This window comes from Lissotriton helveticus, chromosome 5_1, assembly GCF_964261635.1.
Source record: "Lissotriton helveticus chromosome 5_1, aLisHel1.1, whole genome shotgun sequence".
NCBI classification, from domain to species: Eukaryota; Metazoa; Chordata; class Amphibia; order Caudata; family Salamandridae; genus Lissotriton; species Lissotriton helveticus.
Genome location: NC_136065.1, coordinates 260,327,474 through 260,347,698, shown reverse-complemented (window position 1 = coordinate 260,347,698; position 20,225 = coordinate 260,327,474). Strand labels below are relative to the sequence as shown.

The 20,225-nt window shown below is 44.6% G+C and overlaps 1 protein-coding gene across 2 annotated transcripts in view; it reads right to left on the bottom strand.

Annotated features, from left to right (window-relative positions):
• The window catches only part of ANAPC2 (anaphase promoting complex subunit 2), a 205,451-nt gene that overhangs the window by 40,786 nt on the left and 144,440 nt on the right, over positions 1–20,225 (bottom strand). Inside the window, exons 11-12 of one of the 2 annotated variants that reach the window (XM_078642152.1) lie at positions 5,223–5,352; positions 1,895–2,130 (exon numbers count right to left, since the gene is read on the bottom strand). In XM_078642152.1, the coding sequence (XP_078498278.1) occupies positions 1,895–2,130; positions 5,223–5,352 (366 nt within the window). Of the gene's footprint in view, positions 1–1,894; positions 2,131–5,179; positions 5,353–20,225 lie in introns of those variants that run through there. The other variant, XM_078642153.1, reaches the window with a different exon arrangement.

Here is a 20,225-nt window from a genome sequence, read left to right as displayed (position 1 = left end):
GAAAACACTCGCATTTATCCCCAGACTTAAAGTCTCTAAAATGGCTGCCTTTTGAAGCCAGAATACAGCTAAAAATTGCTGTTATGACACACGCTGCCGTGCACCACAAGGCACCCAACTACCTCGCTCAAAAGTTGTCTTTATCAGGAGGTTCTAGATCCAATAGAAGTACAAAAAATCTACTCCTGAAACCTCGTAGATTCCGGAAAGAGAAAACATACAAGCGCTCCTTCTCAGGAATGGCACCCGGGATCTGGAATGCGCTCCCTCCTGAAACCAGGCTTATCTCCTTCACTGCACTCTTCAAGAAAGAGGTGAAAACCATCCTTCTGGCCAAGATCTCCTGAACCTTATAGGTGCTGGATCAGAGACTCTGCATTGCTCTGCATCACTGCTCACCTTGTCCTTTGGCACTATACTTCTACTTGATGGGGGACACTATTACGCTACTCTCTTAATACCGACCAATTTATGTTACACTTTGGCTTACTGATTCACTCTCCCGATGCCCCCACTCAGTGTTCTTTATACACTAAGACATTGGTATAAGCCATCCACACACCCAAGGTGTACCTGAACACCTCTGTAGTGGGATCAATGACTGGTGCCGTCTTATATTACTTGTTTACCTGCTTGTATATTGATATGTTGTATGTATGTTATTATTATTATCCTACCATGTCAGTGACTATTATACTTCTTCCATTATCTCTGTTCATTCCTACTGCCCCTACCCTGTCTTTGTGAAGCGCGCTGATATCTGTAAGGATCTTGTTCGCGCTATATAAAACTTTGAATAAATAAATAAATAAATAAATGATTGGAATAGGCACCGAGGCAAGAATTATCAGGTCCGTGGAATTTTGAGCCCAAGACCCGCCGAGGCGGGGAATTGAATCCTGGTCCCGGGCTAGACCTCTGCATCGGGGTCTGCCGCTCTAACCATTGAGCCACATGACCTAACAATTACCACCCTTACGAAAAACTATGCTGTTCTCAGAAGATACCGAAAGTTGATTGGACGAAAGGAGGAGAAGATGCAACATGGACTGCAACATTTCTTTTCAACTGTTTATATTAATGTGTGTTTCTAGAGTAGATTAAAGTTTTTTGCCCATACACCGTTCCCTTTATTCTTTTTCACATCCACTCCTGAGGCTGAATGCTAAAGGCTTAATGCTGAACGCAGGAAGCGGATTTTGTCACATTACTGAACCTTACTGCCTATTGCAGTTGCTATTGCATGATTATTTTTCCTTTTTACTTTTAGACTGAATTTCATAAACCTCTCTTTATTGGAAGTTAAGCTGTAATTGATTAATTGAATTTGAGCTTTATGCTCTATGTCACTCTTTCGCTCGAAAGAGAACTCTTCAAGTGTTCGTACTGACACCATTTTGCTCTATACTTAAAATAGGGATTCTTTCCTTTATGGAATGCACCTGATGCATTATTATGAATTTGATCTAACCATTAGTTTATCATTAATCCTGATAACTGAATGGAATAATATAACTAATTGAATAGATTTATGTGATTATTTGCTCCCAATTCTCAAATACGACGCCAAGGTCAGTTGCATATTATGACCAAGGAGAAGAAAACATGAAAAAAGAGAGAACAGACCGAGGATCAGCCTTCGGTAAGAGAGAAAGAGTCAATAAACCATATAATTTAAACTGATTTCCAGCTCCAGCAGGGTTCTTTTGGTAAAACTGACCTACAGCTTAATTGTAAATTTAGAATAAACACTTAGGCATGGTAGTTTTACATTTCAGTGACTGGTGTTCCGCTCTTAATATCGTACGTCAGACTCCGACTAATTATGTTGGATGGTGATTATTCTAAAAACAGACCATGTGCTATTGATAAATAAACTAATCTGAAAACAAACCTGCAGCTCCTCTTCCTTCTGGTCAGCCTGAGATGCCATGGCCGAGTCTCCCTCTTCATCACTGTCTATTAGGACGACTTTCTCAGCTCTATCTTTCTGCTCCTCTTCAATCACTGTGAATGTTCCTTGAGGCTCCTCACGCAGGACGCCTTGCTGGAGCCACAATGTCATCTTTCGCCTCAGTGATGCCGCTGGTACCTTTACTGCCTCACTCAGCTCCTCCAGTGTCCATGTACCTAGAAATCAAGACGAGAATCGATGTTACTAGTCAAATACCATTTCAAAAGCTACACCTAAAATAAAAATATGTATCATTTAAAGAAACACACAAGTGACTTTACTTTCCACACAAATGGTTCTTGTCTGCATGGACAACTTCTGTAAATTCCCTATTAACAATATTTTCCTGCATATGGTGAAAATGTTGAATATAGTGATTTTAAAAATAAAAACGTATTTCTCTTTGTGTTGGAGGTGGAGGATGAAGGAAAGACCAGAACAATTGCACTTCATACATAATAGTCTTGTTTCTTTAGGAAATAAGAGGGCTGAAGAAAGGTGGCTAGAGGGCGGTCAGAGAAGAATAAAGGTGCAGCTAGAGAAGAACAGAGGTACCTTTATGGCAATATTAGTACTCCTATACTCCATTTCTCATGGCACAACTGTGACCTATTGAGGGGATTGGAAACAACTCTAAGTTGTTAGAACAAAGGCTGTAAGGACCTGGTTCAGTGCATGCATGAAGCACACAGATCAGAAGCGGTTCACTCATGTCAGTTCTGTTATTTTATGCTTGTTCTGATGGATTATGCCACTTGCGCAAGGGACTGGAGGGAGAATGTTAATTGAAATGCAAGAGTACTACTATTCCTGCATACACAGTGGCTCTTTCCTAATTTTAACAAATGGGACACATTGTTAACAGCTCAAACTACACACAACATTATTGGTGAAAATAATCATCAATCTTCAAAGACAATTGACTGACTAATGCAAGCAGATAGTATGAGGCGTCCATGAAACCTGCTTGAAAGATACCTCTGGAACAGTCTTAGAGCTGGTAAACCGAGTACAGATACTGTCCAGGAGGAGGAGCAAGGACATGCAGAGCTCTACGAAATGGATAAAAACCATGCACCATTCAAAGACAGTCTTTCAGTTAGAATGATCTACAGTCCACCCGTTTAACTAAGTTGAACCGATCTTAAAGGCTGTTCAATCAAGGTAGAAACATATAACACTCATATCCATGGTGTACTAGTTTTCGTTGGGTAGGGAGGCACAAGGAATTGAAAATAAGCCAATAGTCTTTCACTCTAGAAGCTTATAAAAGGTAATAGGGGCAAATGGTAACACAGCCACAGTTATTTGGGGCGGTCAATCTATCATAAAGGTCAGGTCATTTTCCGAAGCAGATCCCACTAATAACTTGGAGCCAGCAATCCTTCTTTGCCTTGATGTCACAATGTGGTATCTCAGTCAGCACTGCAATAACAAAAGAACACTAACTTGCTCTTGTAATGCAAGTAAGATTTGCAGGCTTTGAGAGAAATCTGTTCTGGAAAGAGAATTCATTTCTGGTCTCAAAATGACCATTTTACTTTCAAATCAAAACCATTAAGAATCAGAACAAAAACTTGGCATCAATACACCATAAATCCTTGCCTAAAATATTCAGCATAAACCATTTGCAGCAGACTGAGACACGAGGAAGGTTGTAAGCCACACTTATAAACAGAGTCTAGAAATGACTTTGATCTGATTTTTAAAATTGTATATGATCTCCTGATTTTGCACCATATGAACTCGTTTGCATAAACCCATATAGTAGTTCTATGCTTGAATGACTACTTGCAGTGGCCAATATATTTGTGAACACACCGCCTGGATCGGCTGACTGCTTACCTGGCTTTATCAATGAAATATTTTTCAGAGGCAGCAAATTACGTTTCACTCAATAGCTAATGTACTGCTTAGTACCTAGGTTATATTGTATCTTACTCACGTCTCAGTTTTTAATGCCTTTTCAGCTTTAGCGTGAACAGTGCAGACAGCAGTCTTAGATATACAGTAATTAAATGCAGAACATCTGTTACTGGACAATGAATCTATCTTGTCACGTTTGTATTACAAATTTTGTCCTAAATAAGTCACATTCAACGCACTTTGTGTTTTCTTTTGGACTTTGATACCCTTTATAACGTTTTTCCCCCTAAGTACTGTATTGTAAATTTGCAGCCGCTTAACCGTGCTCAACCTGTGCAAGAATCTTACTTCATTTTGTTATTTTTCATTGTTTTTATACAGCTGCAGGCTTGCTACAGAACTGAGCCTTGACCGCTCTTTTCATGTCTGCATGCTGGCAGGTGCCTACATAACGTTCCATGTTGTAAACGTGCCTACTTGACATTCTTGTGTTGGCAGTTCAACTCCATTTTATAATCTGACTTAAGGCTTTTCCCCTGCTATACCAATTTTATTTAACTCTGTGATGGTCTCATTTTACCTCTACCTTGTCTGAAACCACTCCCTCCTTCCTACTGTAGATGCCTTTTTCGCCCTCATTCTACCTGAGCCAACCAACTCCTATACAATTGATGTCTCACCTCTACTAGTTATGACTGCACAAATGGCACTGACATTTTTGCTTGGGAAACATTTCGCAGCTATAAGGATTCCAATAATTAGGAAAAATCTAGTCCCATAAAGGCGAGCATTGTTTACAGCAGAAACACTACTGGGCTGGCACACAGTGCACTGCTAGCTTTTGCACAGCATACTTGCCTAAAGATATTTGAAGGGGATACATTAATTGCTTGTGCGTTAATACATTAATTTTTAACCACGTTTATACCAAAGATAGTCATGTTTTCTTTTAATTTACTATATCGAAAAGAACGTATGGAACTTCAATAAACATTAGGAAATAAATACAATCAAAGTTTTGGAACTCAAAGGCATCAATATTCAATTTCCAATTTTACGTTGTGGTCATAACAGTCCCTCTATCACTCTTGCAGTATTAAGCAATTATGCCTTTGCAGTGATTTCATGCAAGACAAACACCATTAGTGTATAGTGATTCTACCATGTACAACAGTACAGGAAATGCACAGCTTCATGTTTACATTCACCACTGCAGCAGATTCAATAAAGGCCGGCTGCTTAGGCCATTAAGGTCAGAACCACCATAACTTCAGAAGCTATTGAATATGCAATGCATGCTTCTCAACACTGCTGTAGCAAAGGCAGGGACATGGCTTAAGTGGTGCCTGGCCTGCCCACCTCCATTCCCCTTGTCATAGGACATCACGACCACGAGGCTCACTCTGATTCTGGAAGTTCAGGATTATAGCTGCATGCACAGGAGACACGGAGAGAGAGAGAGTTCTATCGGCCAGTTCCACGTCCAGGTTCACCAGTCCGAGGTGGTGCTTCCAATTTAGAGTCCGCATGGCCTGGAACAAAAAACAAAGACAATGCATGTCAAAGTTCTACAATACAGATTGTGGAGTTAGCATGGATATAGCCAATGACAGCAGTGACAAAGCCATGTTTGCTGGGGGGATATCTGACCATCGACCCAAGTGAAGTATTTAAAACGTATAACAAAAGAAACACTCTTGTACTGTTTCTCGACTGTACTTTGCTGTTGCCAATGCTTAGTGCAAAACACAAAGGACGTCTATGAACATATACATAAATCTGAACTGGAAAAAGGCAAGAATAGCTTCAATAGATCTTGGAATATTACAGATATAATACCCCAAAACAGAAGCCCAAGAGGCCCAATACTAACGAAGTCTGTGTTCTCCAAAACATTTTTTTTAAACAAATATGAGCAAGCCATTGCAAGCATATAACCAAAGGACAAAATGCATAGTATGTTCCCAGTTCAGTATTCCCCACCCCTCAACAAACTCCCCCAACCACCCAGTACCCCAACCCCCCCCCCCCACTTCAGCACCCCCAACTCGCCAAAGCCATCCCATCCCTGGATATCCCCACCCCAACCAAGAACAAAGAACAAAATGCAAATATGGGGTACTCCCATGGGGGGGTGATGACAACTTCTGTACTCCTATCAGATAGGAGGTGGCGAAGTGAACATTGCCCGAGTTACAGTTCTAAACAATATTGCCTGAAGCCATGGCAACCATAGACATATTAGGAGTACATTGCCTGTAATACGAAACGTTACCTCTTTTGCAACCTCATGTAATAAAGACTGACATCTAATTACATCCATGCCCTCCCGACTCATACATAACAATTCAAGCTGTAGCTAGTTGATAGTGATACCGTGCACCTCATTCCTCGGTCTCAGAGGTTGTTTGAGATTCACGCCGTCGTTTCTTCAATTGTTTAGCGTGGTCCATGGCGGCCTTCGGAGTAGTGAAAATTTTGAAGGCATTGTCGGACCCTATCCGCAGGCGGGCCAGGTACAGCATTGCATACGGGACCCCTTCAGTTTGCAGAAACTTCTTTACAGCGTCAGACTCCCTGCGAGCCGCCTGCACAGCCACAGTAAAATCCGGGAAAAAGGTTAGGGTATTCCCTTGATGTTCAATTGTCCCCTTCTCTCTGGCCATGCGCAGGATAGAGTTGCGGTCTCTATAATTAAGCACCCTAGCAATTATTGGGCGTGGCGGCGCCCCCGGGATCGGCTTAGGGGCAAGGGAGCGATGTGCTTGTTCAACGATAAACATAGGTGACAAGTGAGTAGTCCCAAAGAGCTCGGTGATCAGTTGCTCAATGTAGGACTCCATTTTCCCCACATTCATGGACTCGGGCAGCCCAATAATGCGTATATTGTTCCGCCTGGAGCGGGCCTCCAAATCCTCATTCTTCGCTTGGATGAGGGAGAGGAACTTCTCCATATTCAAAGTCTTCCCCGTGACGTCATTAAGGTCATCTTCAGCAGCAGGCACCCGTTGTTCAACTTCTCCCATGCGGGCATTTTGTTTTTCAAGCTGGAAAGACATGTGGTCTAAGCGATGATTAACTGCTGCCATCGTGCCTTCTATAGACTGGAGGCTTTGTTGCATGGCAAGGAGCGTGGTCTCCAGGGTGGATTGCTCAGTCCCGGGGGCATCCGCCTCAGAGTCTGCTCTGTGGGGGGGCTTAGGCGTCTTCCGAGTCTCAAAATTTAGACGCGACTGATTTTTCAGTCCGGTCCATGTCACCAACGGGAGCTCTTTCCCACACAGGAAGGGACATCATCCCCTATAGAAGGGTAGGGGAGACCACAAAACCACGTCCACTATGGGCACGATATCCAGGTCCCGACACCTTACACAGCAGCAAGGATCCCACACTGTCTCCACATGATATAGGCAGGCCAGCTAATTTGCAAAGTCAATCTGCCGCTCCACACGCCTGATATGAGCAGAGGCGGATGTGCAGGAATCTCAGCAAGGCACAGTCTGTATGCTGGCAGGGCGCTCTCTAGAAATAGCAGGCCCCAAAGCGCCAACCCGCGCCTTCACTCCTCCGAGCCCAATGAAGATTGCTCACATTCATAAAGGCCGGAAAGCTGGAAACAACACCACTGTCCAATAAAGGCTCCCCACTCTGTTATGCGTTCGCCAGTACACTCCAAGCCACAGACCGGGGGGTGGGGGGGTGCACCGCAACCGGCAGCATTCAAAAGTTAGGGGGTGTTGAAAAATAGCAGCGCTTGCGATGTGTAGAGGCCGCAGGGCCCGAGCGTCATCAGCCACAGTCTCCGACCAAATGAATGCCCCCGCAGTGGTTTCCAGTTTCAGCTCTGTCCCGACTGCTACCTGGGGAAAGGGTCACAGTGGCGGATGGCTCCAGAAAGGCAGCGCCAACAGGGAGGGCAGCAATGCGGGCAGTACACATAGTCCGCGAGGCCTAGACAACTCAAGCCCCGGTCCTGCGCAGACCCGCCTTCGCAGCAAACCGCGAGCCTCAGCACACATCAACGGAACCCAGGAAACAGAGAGCACCAGAGCCGCCCCCGCGGACGCAGGCCTAGCACACGCCGTGCCCCACTCACCGCTTACGGCACCAGGGCCCCGGGCGCCGCCGTTCGTCAAGGTTCCTCCTCTCTGCCTCGTTCTACCGGTATAGGCCGCGCACCGCCTCGTCACTTCAAGGGCCAGGAGCCACCCACAGTCCGCCGCCACACCTCGGAGCAGCAACCAACAGCCACCAGCAGGAGGGCACCAGGTAAGTCGCAGGCACCGACCGTGCCGCCGCCGACTAGGTGCAGGGTCAGGAGGCCGCCAGTGTCAAGGTTCCCCGGGCGCAGCCATTTCGCGCCACAAAGAGTTCAGTTAAATTCGCTACAACTGTGCGCTGAGAATGGCCTCACAGACCCAGCAATCCGATCGGGGCCCTTTCCCCGTCAGGAATACCCCCTCGGGGACTCAGATGGCTAGGATTTAAAGCGGATTATTAAAGGATTAAGGTTTGGCCTGGCAGGCCATCTTGCCGTGCGCCCTCTAGCGCCCCCCCCCCCAACCAATGTTTCGTTCTCCAAGAACATTACTGACAAGTAGATACCATGTCCATATTGAGTTATATTATCCATCACAAAGCCATTAAGAAGTGGGGTGCTAAATTTGGTAGACTTGTTTTGATATAAATTCCAGGAAAGTTCAGCTCATAAGAGTAGACTGACCATGACGGTGAGTCACCTGATGATCTGTCAACCATGAAAGAGCACAGGAATGATTATTTTTTCAAAAAAGATATTGAATTTTGCGAAGAAATTGACCCCCAAATAAACAGACGGGGCAAACACTCAGCAACTCCTCTATTTATGTGCTCCTCCATAACTCAAACCACTCTCTCCCTCCTCATCCCTGGACCTCTAATTGACAAAATATAGAGAAACATTTAGAAATTAAATAAAGTATGTTACATGAAAGTAAGAAGTAAGGGACTCAAAATTGTTTTTGCCTGTTCTGAATAAAAAAAAAAAAGCACAATATGCCTCTTCACTATGGGTATTAATTTGGGCAATGCCTCCAGATCGTCTTCAGGAATGTTCCTTAATCAGTGATGCATCTTCAGGCAGACAAATTTCCACAGGGCATTGCATGCATTTATTTCTCCCTTAACATTAAAAGATTTTCAATAGAGATCAAATTCCAAAGTGAATTTGACTAGTCTGTTATTGTCAGTGGGGCGGCATGAATTTTGCCTTGAAAGGAACTTCTTGTTTAGCTGCTAGTAGAATATTAAACATCATATCCAAATTATAATTTGCCTAGCTTTTAAAGCTAAAGCCCGTAATCACAGTAGGACAGCTCCAGGATTAGCTCTAATTGGATCACCCAATAATCTTACTGTACATGGTTTTAAACATCTTTGTATGTATGTATGTATGTATGTATGTGGTATTTCTATAGCACAAAACTAGTCAAAAGGCAAAAGAGAGCTTAAATGGGCAAAGACAAGCTTAAAGTCAATGAGTGATAGGGAAAGAAGCTAGCTTGTGGGCGGTTAATGCATTGTAGTGTTCTATAAAGAGACGAGTTTTTAACAGTTTCCTAAATTAAAGCGGCATCCGATTGATAGGAGGATGTTGTCCCAGATCCTGGGAGCTGTAATAAATTGGGTTGCTGGTTGAGAGGGATAAATCCCTTCTCAACCAGAAGCCACAATCCTTGTGAGGGTGAAGTCACAAGCAAACCCCAAATTAGCCTGTGCTCAACACCCTGGTAGCCTGGCACAGAGCAGTCAGGCCTAACCTAGAGGAAATGTGCAAAGTATTTGTGCAACACTTCAAACAGCAACACAGTAAAAACACCACAAAAGGATCCTACACCAGATGTAGAAAAATTGATAATTTTTTTAAAAATAAAACAAGACCAATGCGACAAAAATCCAAATCAGGAGAAGCGGAGGTACGCAATTTTAAGAATTCAGTAAAAATAGCACCAAAAAGTGCAAACAACCAACTGGATATCTGCTCGCATCGAACTGGGACAAAGTCATAAGTTCAGGCTGACAACTATCGAGCGAAGGCCAGCTGAACAAGAGTACCTTAAATCCTGGTTGGCGAGCATTGGGAGGCCCTGCACTAAGGACGCGTCGCACAGCCGAGGTGATGAGCGGTTCTAAGGAGCTATGAGGCTGTGATGCGAGGTCCTGCGCCATTGACTTGGATGAGTTGCGCAGTCGAGTCGAGCCGTTGGCTCCTATGAGCTGTGAGGCGGCGGTGCAAGGTGCTGCGTCGTTGGCGAGACTGATACAGACATGAAATTTGAGGCAAGGATCGGCATCTGGAAAACTTTGCACAGGCGCCGCACAACAGAGAAGAGGCATCACTTCTGCTGGATCCACAGATGGACTGGCAGAGTAGCTTCAGGCCCATTTTCAAGGGTTCAGAACAGGGATGGCACCATTTGGCAGAGTAGGATCACATGTGGCAGAGTCCGGGTGCTGGGCTCAAAGTTGTTGGAGCATTTTGTCCCTGAAGCTCTAGGCAGAAGGCCAGCCAACTCGCCCTTGGAGTCACTCTGGGGTTTTGGATTAAACAGATGCAGATCCAGTCCTTCTCACCCAGGCAAGAGGGAAGCAGGCAGCAGGTCCACACAGCAGAGCAGCAGACATTCAGAGCAGCAGGACAGCAATCATTTCAGCAGCACAGCAATCCTTCTTGGCAGAGTATCTACATGTCCAAATGTGTACTGAAGAGTTGGTGTCTGAGGTCCAATATTTATACCTGGGCCTTCCTTTGAAGTGGGAGAGGTGTGTAGAGGCCCTTTGAAATTCACATACTTCCTGGCTTCAGACTAGCTACAGGGGTTATAGGTCAGCCCTTTGTGTGGAAGCAGGACACAGCCTATTCAGGTGTAAGTAGGGCAGTGCCCAGCTCCGCCCCCCATCCTGAAACTCTCTATTGTGTGTGGCTATCTAGGAGGAATACACAAATCCCAACTGTCAGCTACACCCAGCCACGTGGCCCAGAGGCAGGCTGCAGGCACAAAATGGCTAAGGCAGGAAAAAGCCAACTTTCTAAAAGTAGCATTTTTAGAATTGCAATTTAAAATCGAACTTCACCATGAAAGAGGATTTTTCATTACAATTCCAAAGACACCAAAAATGTACTGGTCACCAGCTACCATTTGTAAGTTTAAGCTTATTAAATGCAATATAGTTACTCCACTGTTCTCCTATGGGAAAGGCAGGCCTTGCAGTGGTGAATAACGAATTTAAGAGATTTTCAGGACCAGGTCATGTAAAACTTAAAACTACATGTCCCACTGTTTAAATACATTGCACCCTGTCCTTTAGGCTGTCCAGGGCCTACCCTGGGGGCGATATATATATATTAAAAAAGGAAGGGTTGGGCCTGGCAAAAGGTTTATTTTACCAGTATGAAAATACAGTATAAAACTGCACACATAGGCTGCAATGGCAGACCTGAGACATGTCTGAAAAGGCTACTTAAGGTGGTGGCACAATAAGTGCTGCAGGACCACTAGCAGATTTTAATTTACAGGCCCAAGGTACATGTAGTACCACTTTACCAGGGACGTATAGGTGAATTAACTATGCAATTAGAATAAGCCAATGTTATCATGTTTTAAGGAGTGAGCACATGCCTTTAGCACAGGTTAGCAGTGGTAAACGGCAAATAGTCCTAAGAGGACAAGAAAGGAGATCAGCAAAAATAGGAATGGTGAAGGTAAAAAGTCTGGGGGAAGACTACCCTAAGGCTGACCGTTCTAAAACCAGCATAAATGATTTTAGTCTACAGTCTATTTGTATCTTGCTTAACAGGATGTACAATGCCCTTAGGGGGTGCCAGGGTGGCATCTGGGAAGCTATGCAGAGTATGTGAGAGTATGGGGGCTTGAACATCAGTTCTGAAGTTGTTTTATGGAAGAAATAGTTTCACTTTCATTAACTAGAGAGAGCTTGTTCTACGCCATCTTTGGTTTTTTTTGGACAAGTTCTTACTTGAGAGTGAGGCCGGTTTCCGGGGTGAAGATACATGACTTGGCATTCGGTGAAAGCTGGGGCTCAAAACAGTCAAGGTTCAGGTCACTAAGACAGGTTTCTTGTTCATGGTACATAACAAAAATTCTGTCTTGGTTGGGTTGAGCTTCAGGTAGGCACTGGTCACTGAGGTCTGGATGATGTGCAGGCTCTGAAGATCTCCCCAATTTACTAAAGCACCACTGGGGGCATCATTTGCCACTGTGCATGAGTGACCAGCAGAATGCAGGAATCTAGCAGACATAGCAAGTGTAAGAGCATCAAGACTGGACCTGCGCTCCATTTTAAAACACTTGAACCATAGCCTAAATGTCATGAATCATCAGTAGAGGGGAAAGGCTCCACTCAATGCAGGGCAGAATTAGGCTTGTTGATAGACAATCCCAAGTTAAGCAGCAGAGCTTTTGTGTCATGCAAGTGGTCATGGGCAGCAGAAACTGTCATCACCATTGAGAAGACCCATGGAGCTGAAGTTAGACCAAGCTGAAGGACCACAAACTGAGTGTGCCGATCAAACTACACACCGAAGATACTTCCTGTGCAACCAGAGAATCACTATGTGGAAATACAAGAACTGTAAGTCGACAGACACCCTCTAGCATTCTGCTTCTAATACAAATAAAACCTAAGCTAGGCTCAGCATTTTGAACTTCTTGAGGAACCAGTTCAGAACCCTGACGTCTAGGATGGAATAAGAGCGGTCATCCTTCTTTGGGCCCAACAAGTACCTGGAGTCGCAACTGTTGTCCTGTTCCTGCTTTGGCATCATTTCCACTACCCCTTTTTGTAATAATATCTCTACCTCTTGTTGAAGGATTCAAAGGCGGTCAGTTGGAAGGATGAGAGAAGGGGGAATGGGTGGAGAGACCTGCTGAAAGAAGGGCATACCCCCTTTTCCACAATTCATTAGCCATTGGTCTGAAGTGATATACCTCCATGTCTGTGGAAAGAGACAGCCATTCTCAAACTGGTGCCCTGTGTGCCAAAAAGAGGGAAGAAAACAAGTTACTTACCTGTAACTGTAGTCCTCAGTAATGGTAACTTTCATAGATTCACATGCTTGAATAATTCCCCGTCGGCGAGATGTGAGTCCCCGCTATATAAACAAGCATTTACAATGCAATGGTCTCGGCATTATTAAAGGTAGAGCTATTGGCATTGCAATCATAAATAAATGGCATTGTTATTTACATTGCCAATAGCTTAAATCGCTTGCATATGCGAGACCTATTGCATTAGCACCCAAACACAGAGTAAGTAGTAGTGTAGTAGAGTGAGTAGTTGATAGTGAGTAGGAAAGAGTTATTAGTAAAGAGAGTATTAGAGAGCGAGTAATAAAATGTGAGAGTGAGTATTACATAATGAGAGAGTAGTAAAGAATCCTAGAGCCACACACATTTACATGCACAGCCACACCCTTACATATACAAAGTGTATTTTTAGTTTCAGTAGTAAAGAGTGAGCAGTATAGAGTGACTAATTATGAGTGAGTAATGTTTAGTAGAGTGTAGCAGAGTGTGTAGTACAGTATTACAGTAAGTGCTATACATTAGATGCTATTTAGTAGAGTGAGTAGTAGCGAGTAGTTGATAGAGTATTACAGTGAGTAGAGAGTGTTTTGGAGTTGTATAGTAAGTATTCGAGTGAGTATTGATAATATTTGATAGTGAGTAGTATAGAGTGACTATTTGAGTGAGTATTTGTGAGTAGTAGAGAGTGTAGTAAAGGGTGTGTAATAGAGTGTTATAGTGAGTACTGTAGAGTATTTGTGTACTAAAGTGAGTAGGGAGTATTAGAGAGTTATTGAATAAGTACTTTAGTAGTAGAGTGAGTAGTAGTGAGTAGTTGATATTGAGTAGCACAGTGAGTATAGAGTATTAGATATTTGTCGTGTAACTAGCAGAGTGAGTAGTGAGAGTATTAGCGAGTGAGTCGTAAAGAGTGAGTAGTAGTGTGTAGTAAGTTGTGTGTAGTAGACATTTTTTTTTTTAGAGTATTACAGTCAGTACCTCACAGCATTTTTTCTCATTACTAAATCTAGTAGGAAGTATTAGAGAGTTGTAGAGTAAGTAGTACAGTGTGAGAGTGAGTAGTAGAGAGTATTAGAAGAGAGTTATGAGCGGTACTGTGATGTATTCAGAAAGGAGATGGATACTTCAAGATAGTTTATTCAAGTTACTTTATTTAATTTAAGATGTTAAGTTAAAAGATAGAAAAACCCCATCAGGAGCAGCTGTCCTGCTGCTCAGCCTTCACCCAACTGACATTCACAAACCTCTAACATTCCATTCAACCAACATTCCACATCACAAGCATTCTAGCTGAGCAGCAGGAAGACATAGGATACAACATACTGCCAAGTGAATATAAACAATACGGTTAACCGATGCGACGGAGGCTAATGTGTATTAAACAGCCGAATAAAAAAAACCATAAGCAAAGATAATCAATTTGTTCTAGGGTATTGTTGTTAAAAAGAAACAGCTCACACAGCTCCAACAGCCCTCACAGTTCTCATTCTTCACACGGCTCTCACAGCTTACACAGCTCTCGCAGATCAAATTTCTTACCCAGCTCACACAATTCTCACAGCTCGCATAGCTCACACAGTTTTGATAGCTCTCACAGCCCACACAGCTCTCACAGCCCACACAGCCCACAAAGCTGTCACAGCCCACACAGCTCTCACAGCCCACACAGCCCACACAGCTCTCACAGCCCACACAGCTCTCACAGCTCTCACAGCCCACACAGCCCACACAACTTTCCCTAAGGCCCACAGTTCAAGCGTAAACTGTATGAAGCAGACGTATAGCGCATCCTAAATATTGCAATACAATTAGTCAAGGATGCATAGGACTGCCTTCAAGCAGCCTTTCGTAAGGAAGAAAACAATGCCTGATCACGGAGCTATCTTGAAGAAGGTTTATTCCAAAGGACAGTAAAGTATAAGAACAACAATATTGTAGAGTAATAACATTTAAGGAAGAGAGGCCGAAGGACCCGTCCGAGTTCCCCTCTTTGTTCGCCCCAACTGCCTCTTCAAAATATAACATTTCCTGCACATTCCAACTCATATCCCATTGCATCTTCACAGTGCCTACATTTCACGCAGGCTGCAGATACCGAAAGCACATCACGCTGCCCCTGGCAGCACATCAGACCCTTATACCTTCCATCCGAGGCTTCAGCAACAAACCATCATCATGCATTGTGTTACAGTAGAATTGGTTCACTGAAAGCAAGTACAAAACTACATCTCCCGTAGGTATCAAATAAAGCTCTATGACTGGAAACAAACACGGTGTGCCTACAACACGGTGCTAAGTGTCCGAACCCCGAGGCAAAACAAAGTGAAGCTGTTCACGCATTTTAACCTGCCGTTGGTGAAATGGGGCTCTCACTAGGTACATGTACCTCTAACAAAATAAATACTTCAGCTCGAGCTGCCTGCACCAAGCGCTTCTTCTCGGTGCATCCAAGCAAAGTAAAACAAGGAGAAGAAAAAAAAAAATACCGGACTGAAAAATGGAGACACGGACAGCAGGGGGGGGGGGGGGGGGGGAAAGGAGACACGGACAGCGGGAGGGGGGAAAGGAGACACGGTTAGCGGGAGGGGGGGCGGGAAAGGAGACACGGTCAGCGGGAGGGGGGGCGGGAAAGGAGACACGGTCAGCGGGAGGGGGGGCGGGAAAGGAGACACGGACAGCGGGAGGGGGCGGGAAAGGAGACACGGACAGCGGGAGGGGGGGGGAAGGAGACACGGTTGGCGGGAGGGGGGGCGGGAAAGGAAACACGGTCGGCGGGAGGGGGGGCGGGAAAGGAGACACGGTTAGCGGGAGGGGGGGCGGGAAAGGAGAGACGGTCAGCGGGAGGAGGGGCGGGAAAGGAGACACGGATGCCGATATTCCATTCTCTGCTTCCCGGGCTGCAGGCGAGCCGTTCACTTCCATATTCTGCAATTTTCAACCCTGGGAGCTAGTGTTATTCTTTATCGCAGCAATCACGCCCCCGCTGCTCCCCGGCGTGGATGGAGCAGACGGGCCTGAGAATAAGCGAAGTTCCGCCCTGTTCCTCAGATGAGCTGTTAGAACCAGAGGCCCAGAGAACGTGGACCAGGGGAAGGTGGACCCCGAGCAACGCCACTGTCGGCCACATCAGCAGGTAATTTGCCTGGGGGTCTGGGCGGCCTTGCGTGCGGGGGGGGGACACTGCCTCGCTGCCTCTCACTGATCCCTCACTCTGCCCGCTCTAAGTGGCGGCGGTGCCGGTGTTGTTAAGACCGGTGGAGCCCTTCTCCTCAGACCTGCTGTGCTGGTCCCGGGGCGGCTGGCTGAGGCCCTGGGGTCGGGCGGCGGGGCACTGGCACTGCGGGCGTGAGGTGCTGCTACGGGCGGTGCCATGGCAGGGAGAGGCCGGCGGGGGGAGGGGAGGGGGGGGGGCGGCGAGGCCAGTGTGGAGGCCCCTCTCCCCGTAGCTTCGCTTTATGCTCATCTCACCTCTCTCCGGGGGGCTCGGGGTGAAGTCCATGGCGGTGGCAGCTGTTGCGGTGCCCCAGCACAATGCCCGCTGCTGCCAGAGTGAAGCTCCGGCTCCCAGTCCAGGCTCTCGCGCACAGCTTGTGATGGCAGAAGGGGCTTCGGAAGATGGGGGGGGGGGGGGGGGGGGGGGGGGCGCTGGTATCCTTGGCAGGACGGTGGGGGTCTTTCCTTTGTGAAGGAAAGAAAGCATCTCGCTTCATGCAGGAATCAACGGGCGCTGCAATCAAAAATGACTATAAAGTCACAAACAGGGGGAAAAAAATGGCGGCCGCAAGCTCCTGAATTTTTCGGAATCGAGGGCGTGGTTTTGCGGTTCTGAGTGACAGACAACGTCACTGTCTAAAGAACAGCAAAACTTACGCCCCCAAATCCGCAAAAGACGGAGCCTATTCGGAGGGACAGCTCTCTCCTCCAATGGCTGGCCTCCTTTTAGGAAGCCAGCCAATGGGGGAGAGGCAAAAACAGAGGCGGGACAAATAGTCCATACTAAGAATCATTAAATCTCGGTACTTCCGGTTCTGCCTTCGGCAGACCGGATATTACCTCGACCTAAAAAGCAATGCTTACATAAATACAAAACAGAAAAAAGGCCTAGGCCCATTTCCATTTTCGAGTCCATAACAGTCATTATGTAAAAGAAACTAAACTTATCCCTGAACCAATCAGGACCTGTAACCCTCTAGAACACTCCTGAGAGAATCTTAGCCCCTCACATTTTCGAGCACTTGTGCCAACGATAATATTTGTGCCCAAAAAATCAAAAGGCGAGCCTCTCAGAGGGGGGTGGGTCGCATGTGAAACTATGAAAGTTACCAATCCTGGAGAACTACAGTTACAGGTAAGTAACTGGTTTTCTTACTCCAGTATTGGAACGTTCATAGATTCACATGCTTGAATCAGATTAGCTCGCAGTAAGTAGCACATTTTATTGTGCCTGAAACTGATATAAGCCAGAATGCGACTTGAAACTGCACCATATAAATGCTTCGTCTTAAAACTCGCAGGTATCTCATAACCTAGACATATTCTTTGATAAATAACAACAATGTCTATTCATCTTAAAATATGACAAGCGGGGTTTAGAATCAAAACAAGTACCATTGATCAAGTGTTTAGATTCACATGTATTTGTTGGAAATATATAATCTTAAGGAAGGGCAGCTTATATATTGCCTTTGTAGATTTAAGGGCAGCCTTCGATCTGGTCCCCCGGGTCCTACTGTGGAACTGTTTAAAACATATTGGGGTGCCAGAAGAACTACTCGTGCAATTGATTAGGCTCCATGTAGGAAATTATGCAAGAGTCAGATGGGGGCCGAGGGGTGAAGTATCTAAGGCAATATCAGTGAGAAGGGGTGTAAGACAGGGGTGCGTGTTGGCACCCACACTCTTCTCACTGTATGTAAACGATATCCCCAAATACCTAGAAAGTTGCAAACATGATTCCCCACAACTCGGGGGCGAAGTTATTTCAGCATTATTATTTGCAGATGATACAATTTTAATTTCGCAAGCTCCCAAGGGATTACAATGCCTAGTGGATTCTTTTAATACTTATTGCACTATGAAGGGCCTTGAAATCAATTCAAGTAAAACCGAATATATCTCAATAAACCCACACAAATCATTCAAGAAGAATTTAGTTTTAAACAACCAAAAATTGGAATATGTGGAAAGTTTTAACTATTTAGGAATTACCCTGGATAGTAAACTGTCTTGGAAGGGGCAATTAGAAAGGAGCAGGATAATGTTGCTCCAAAATGCTCTGCCAATATTGAAAAAAGATGGGGCCAGTTCTTCTAAGGCTGTCTCTCCTGCTTTGGAAGTTTTTAAGATCAAAGCTCAATCAGCCGCGCTCTATGGGGCAGAGATTTTCGGGCCATATTGTAAAAAGAATTTTGAGCGGGAAGAAAATAATTTCTTCCGGAAACTGTTAAAACTCCCAACCAGAATGCCCTTAATCCCAGTACTTATGGACCTTAATATTAAACGTACTGATCATCATACAGTGCTGAGACCATTACTATTTTGGATCAGGATTTGGTCGACTCCTGAGCTGTCTCACTATAGAGAAGGCCTGGAGGAGATCTTGAAGATAGGTTGAAGTAAGGATATTCCCTGGCTAAAGCATGTTACATTGTGGACGAAGAAGTTAGGTCTATCCCATTATTGGTAGGACCCATTACAGGTGACGTCATCTTGTAAGCAACATTTACAGTCTACTTATTGGACCTACATGAATAATAACATGCTACATAGTTCATCTGTTGGGTCCTTAACTTTGAAGTTTATAGCTTTTAAAGATGTTGCCCAAATTTGAACCTTTTTTAGACGAGGTAGGTCACCCGTTAGCGAAATCCCTATTTCTGCAGTTTAGATATGGGGTTTTACAAACAAATGCAAACATATCTAGATGGGGCAGAACCAAGGTGGACAGCAGACATGATTTGTGTTCATTATGTACAAAAGAGGTTAAAGAAAATGATGCGCATATACTCTTCTTGTGTCCTGCATATAAATTAGCCAGGGAACGATGGATTAGGTCCCTCTGTAGGAATTTGGGTGTTAGGAGTTGTAGTGAGGCTGAACGCATATTGAAGACTGACACCTCACAACTAGTCGTCTTCTGTGTAAGCAGGTTCCTATTTAATGTATACCTGATAAGGAAGAAAGTTGGGTTAAAGCTCCAGAGACAAAAGTTTATATTCCTATACTAAATGTTACGTAGAAGAGTTATTGCACCTGCACTTTCCAAATTGGTCACGTTTATTGTGATTAATGTCTCATCTCCCTCTGAGACCATTTTTACATTTTTGATTGCATACATTTTATCATGATATAGAATGCCTAGTTTTTAAATGTTTTTTAAAATGTATTTATGATGATAGATAGGTTTTATGGCGTATTTGGAACAGATCATATACATTGTATAAAAATTGTTGCCCTTTTCTTTTCTGTATCCCAACTTTGGATTAATTGGTATTGTAAAATTTTATTTTTTAACATATCTTTTATGGTTATAATTGACGGAAATAAAGATTAATGAATGAATGAATGACAAGAAAAAACCAGTTAAAATAAAATGTGAACATGCAATGCATAAAGGAAGGAGGGATGGTAAAGAGGGCTCACCGTGACTGGAAAAGGTTTCTCAGCACCGCTTGTCCCACTGCCACATCCTTGTATGCAGCTGCATCCAGGCAGTAATGTCTGATGAAGGTGTGGGTACTCTTCCAGGTAGCCACCCTGTAGATATCCTGGACAGGTACCACAGCAAACAAAGCAGTGGAAGTAGACACTGCTCTCGTAGAATGAGCTCAAACTTGTGCATTCGACCGCATCCCAGCCGCCTGATGACAATATTGAATTGCACTGGAAATCCATCGGGCAATTACCCTTTTGGATAAAGGAAAACCCTTCGTGGGTGCACTAAAAGACACAAAGAGCTGTGATGACTTGCAGAAAGGTTTTGTTCTTTGTAAATAGAATTTGAGACAGCGCTGGACATCTAGCGTGAAGAGCTCTTTCCGCTGCCGTAGTTGGTTAAGGAAAAAACCTTTTAAGAATTAGAGGCTCAATCAAATGAAAGTCTGATGGCACCTTGGGTATGAATTTCGGATCAGTTCGGACTATCCGGTCTTCCTTGAACTGTAAGAAAGGTTCCTGTTTGGTGAGGGCCTGTATCTCCCCAACTCTTCTAGCCGAAGTGAGTGCTAGCAGAAGAGCTACCTTCCACGATAAAAATTTGAGATTCGCTCAGTGAATGAGTTCGAAGGGCTGCTTTATTAGTTGAGATAATACAATATTTA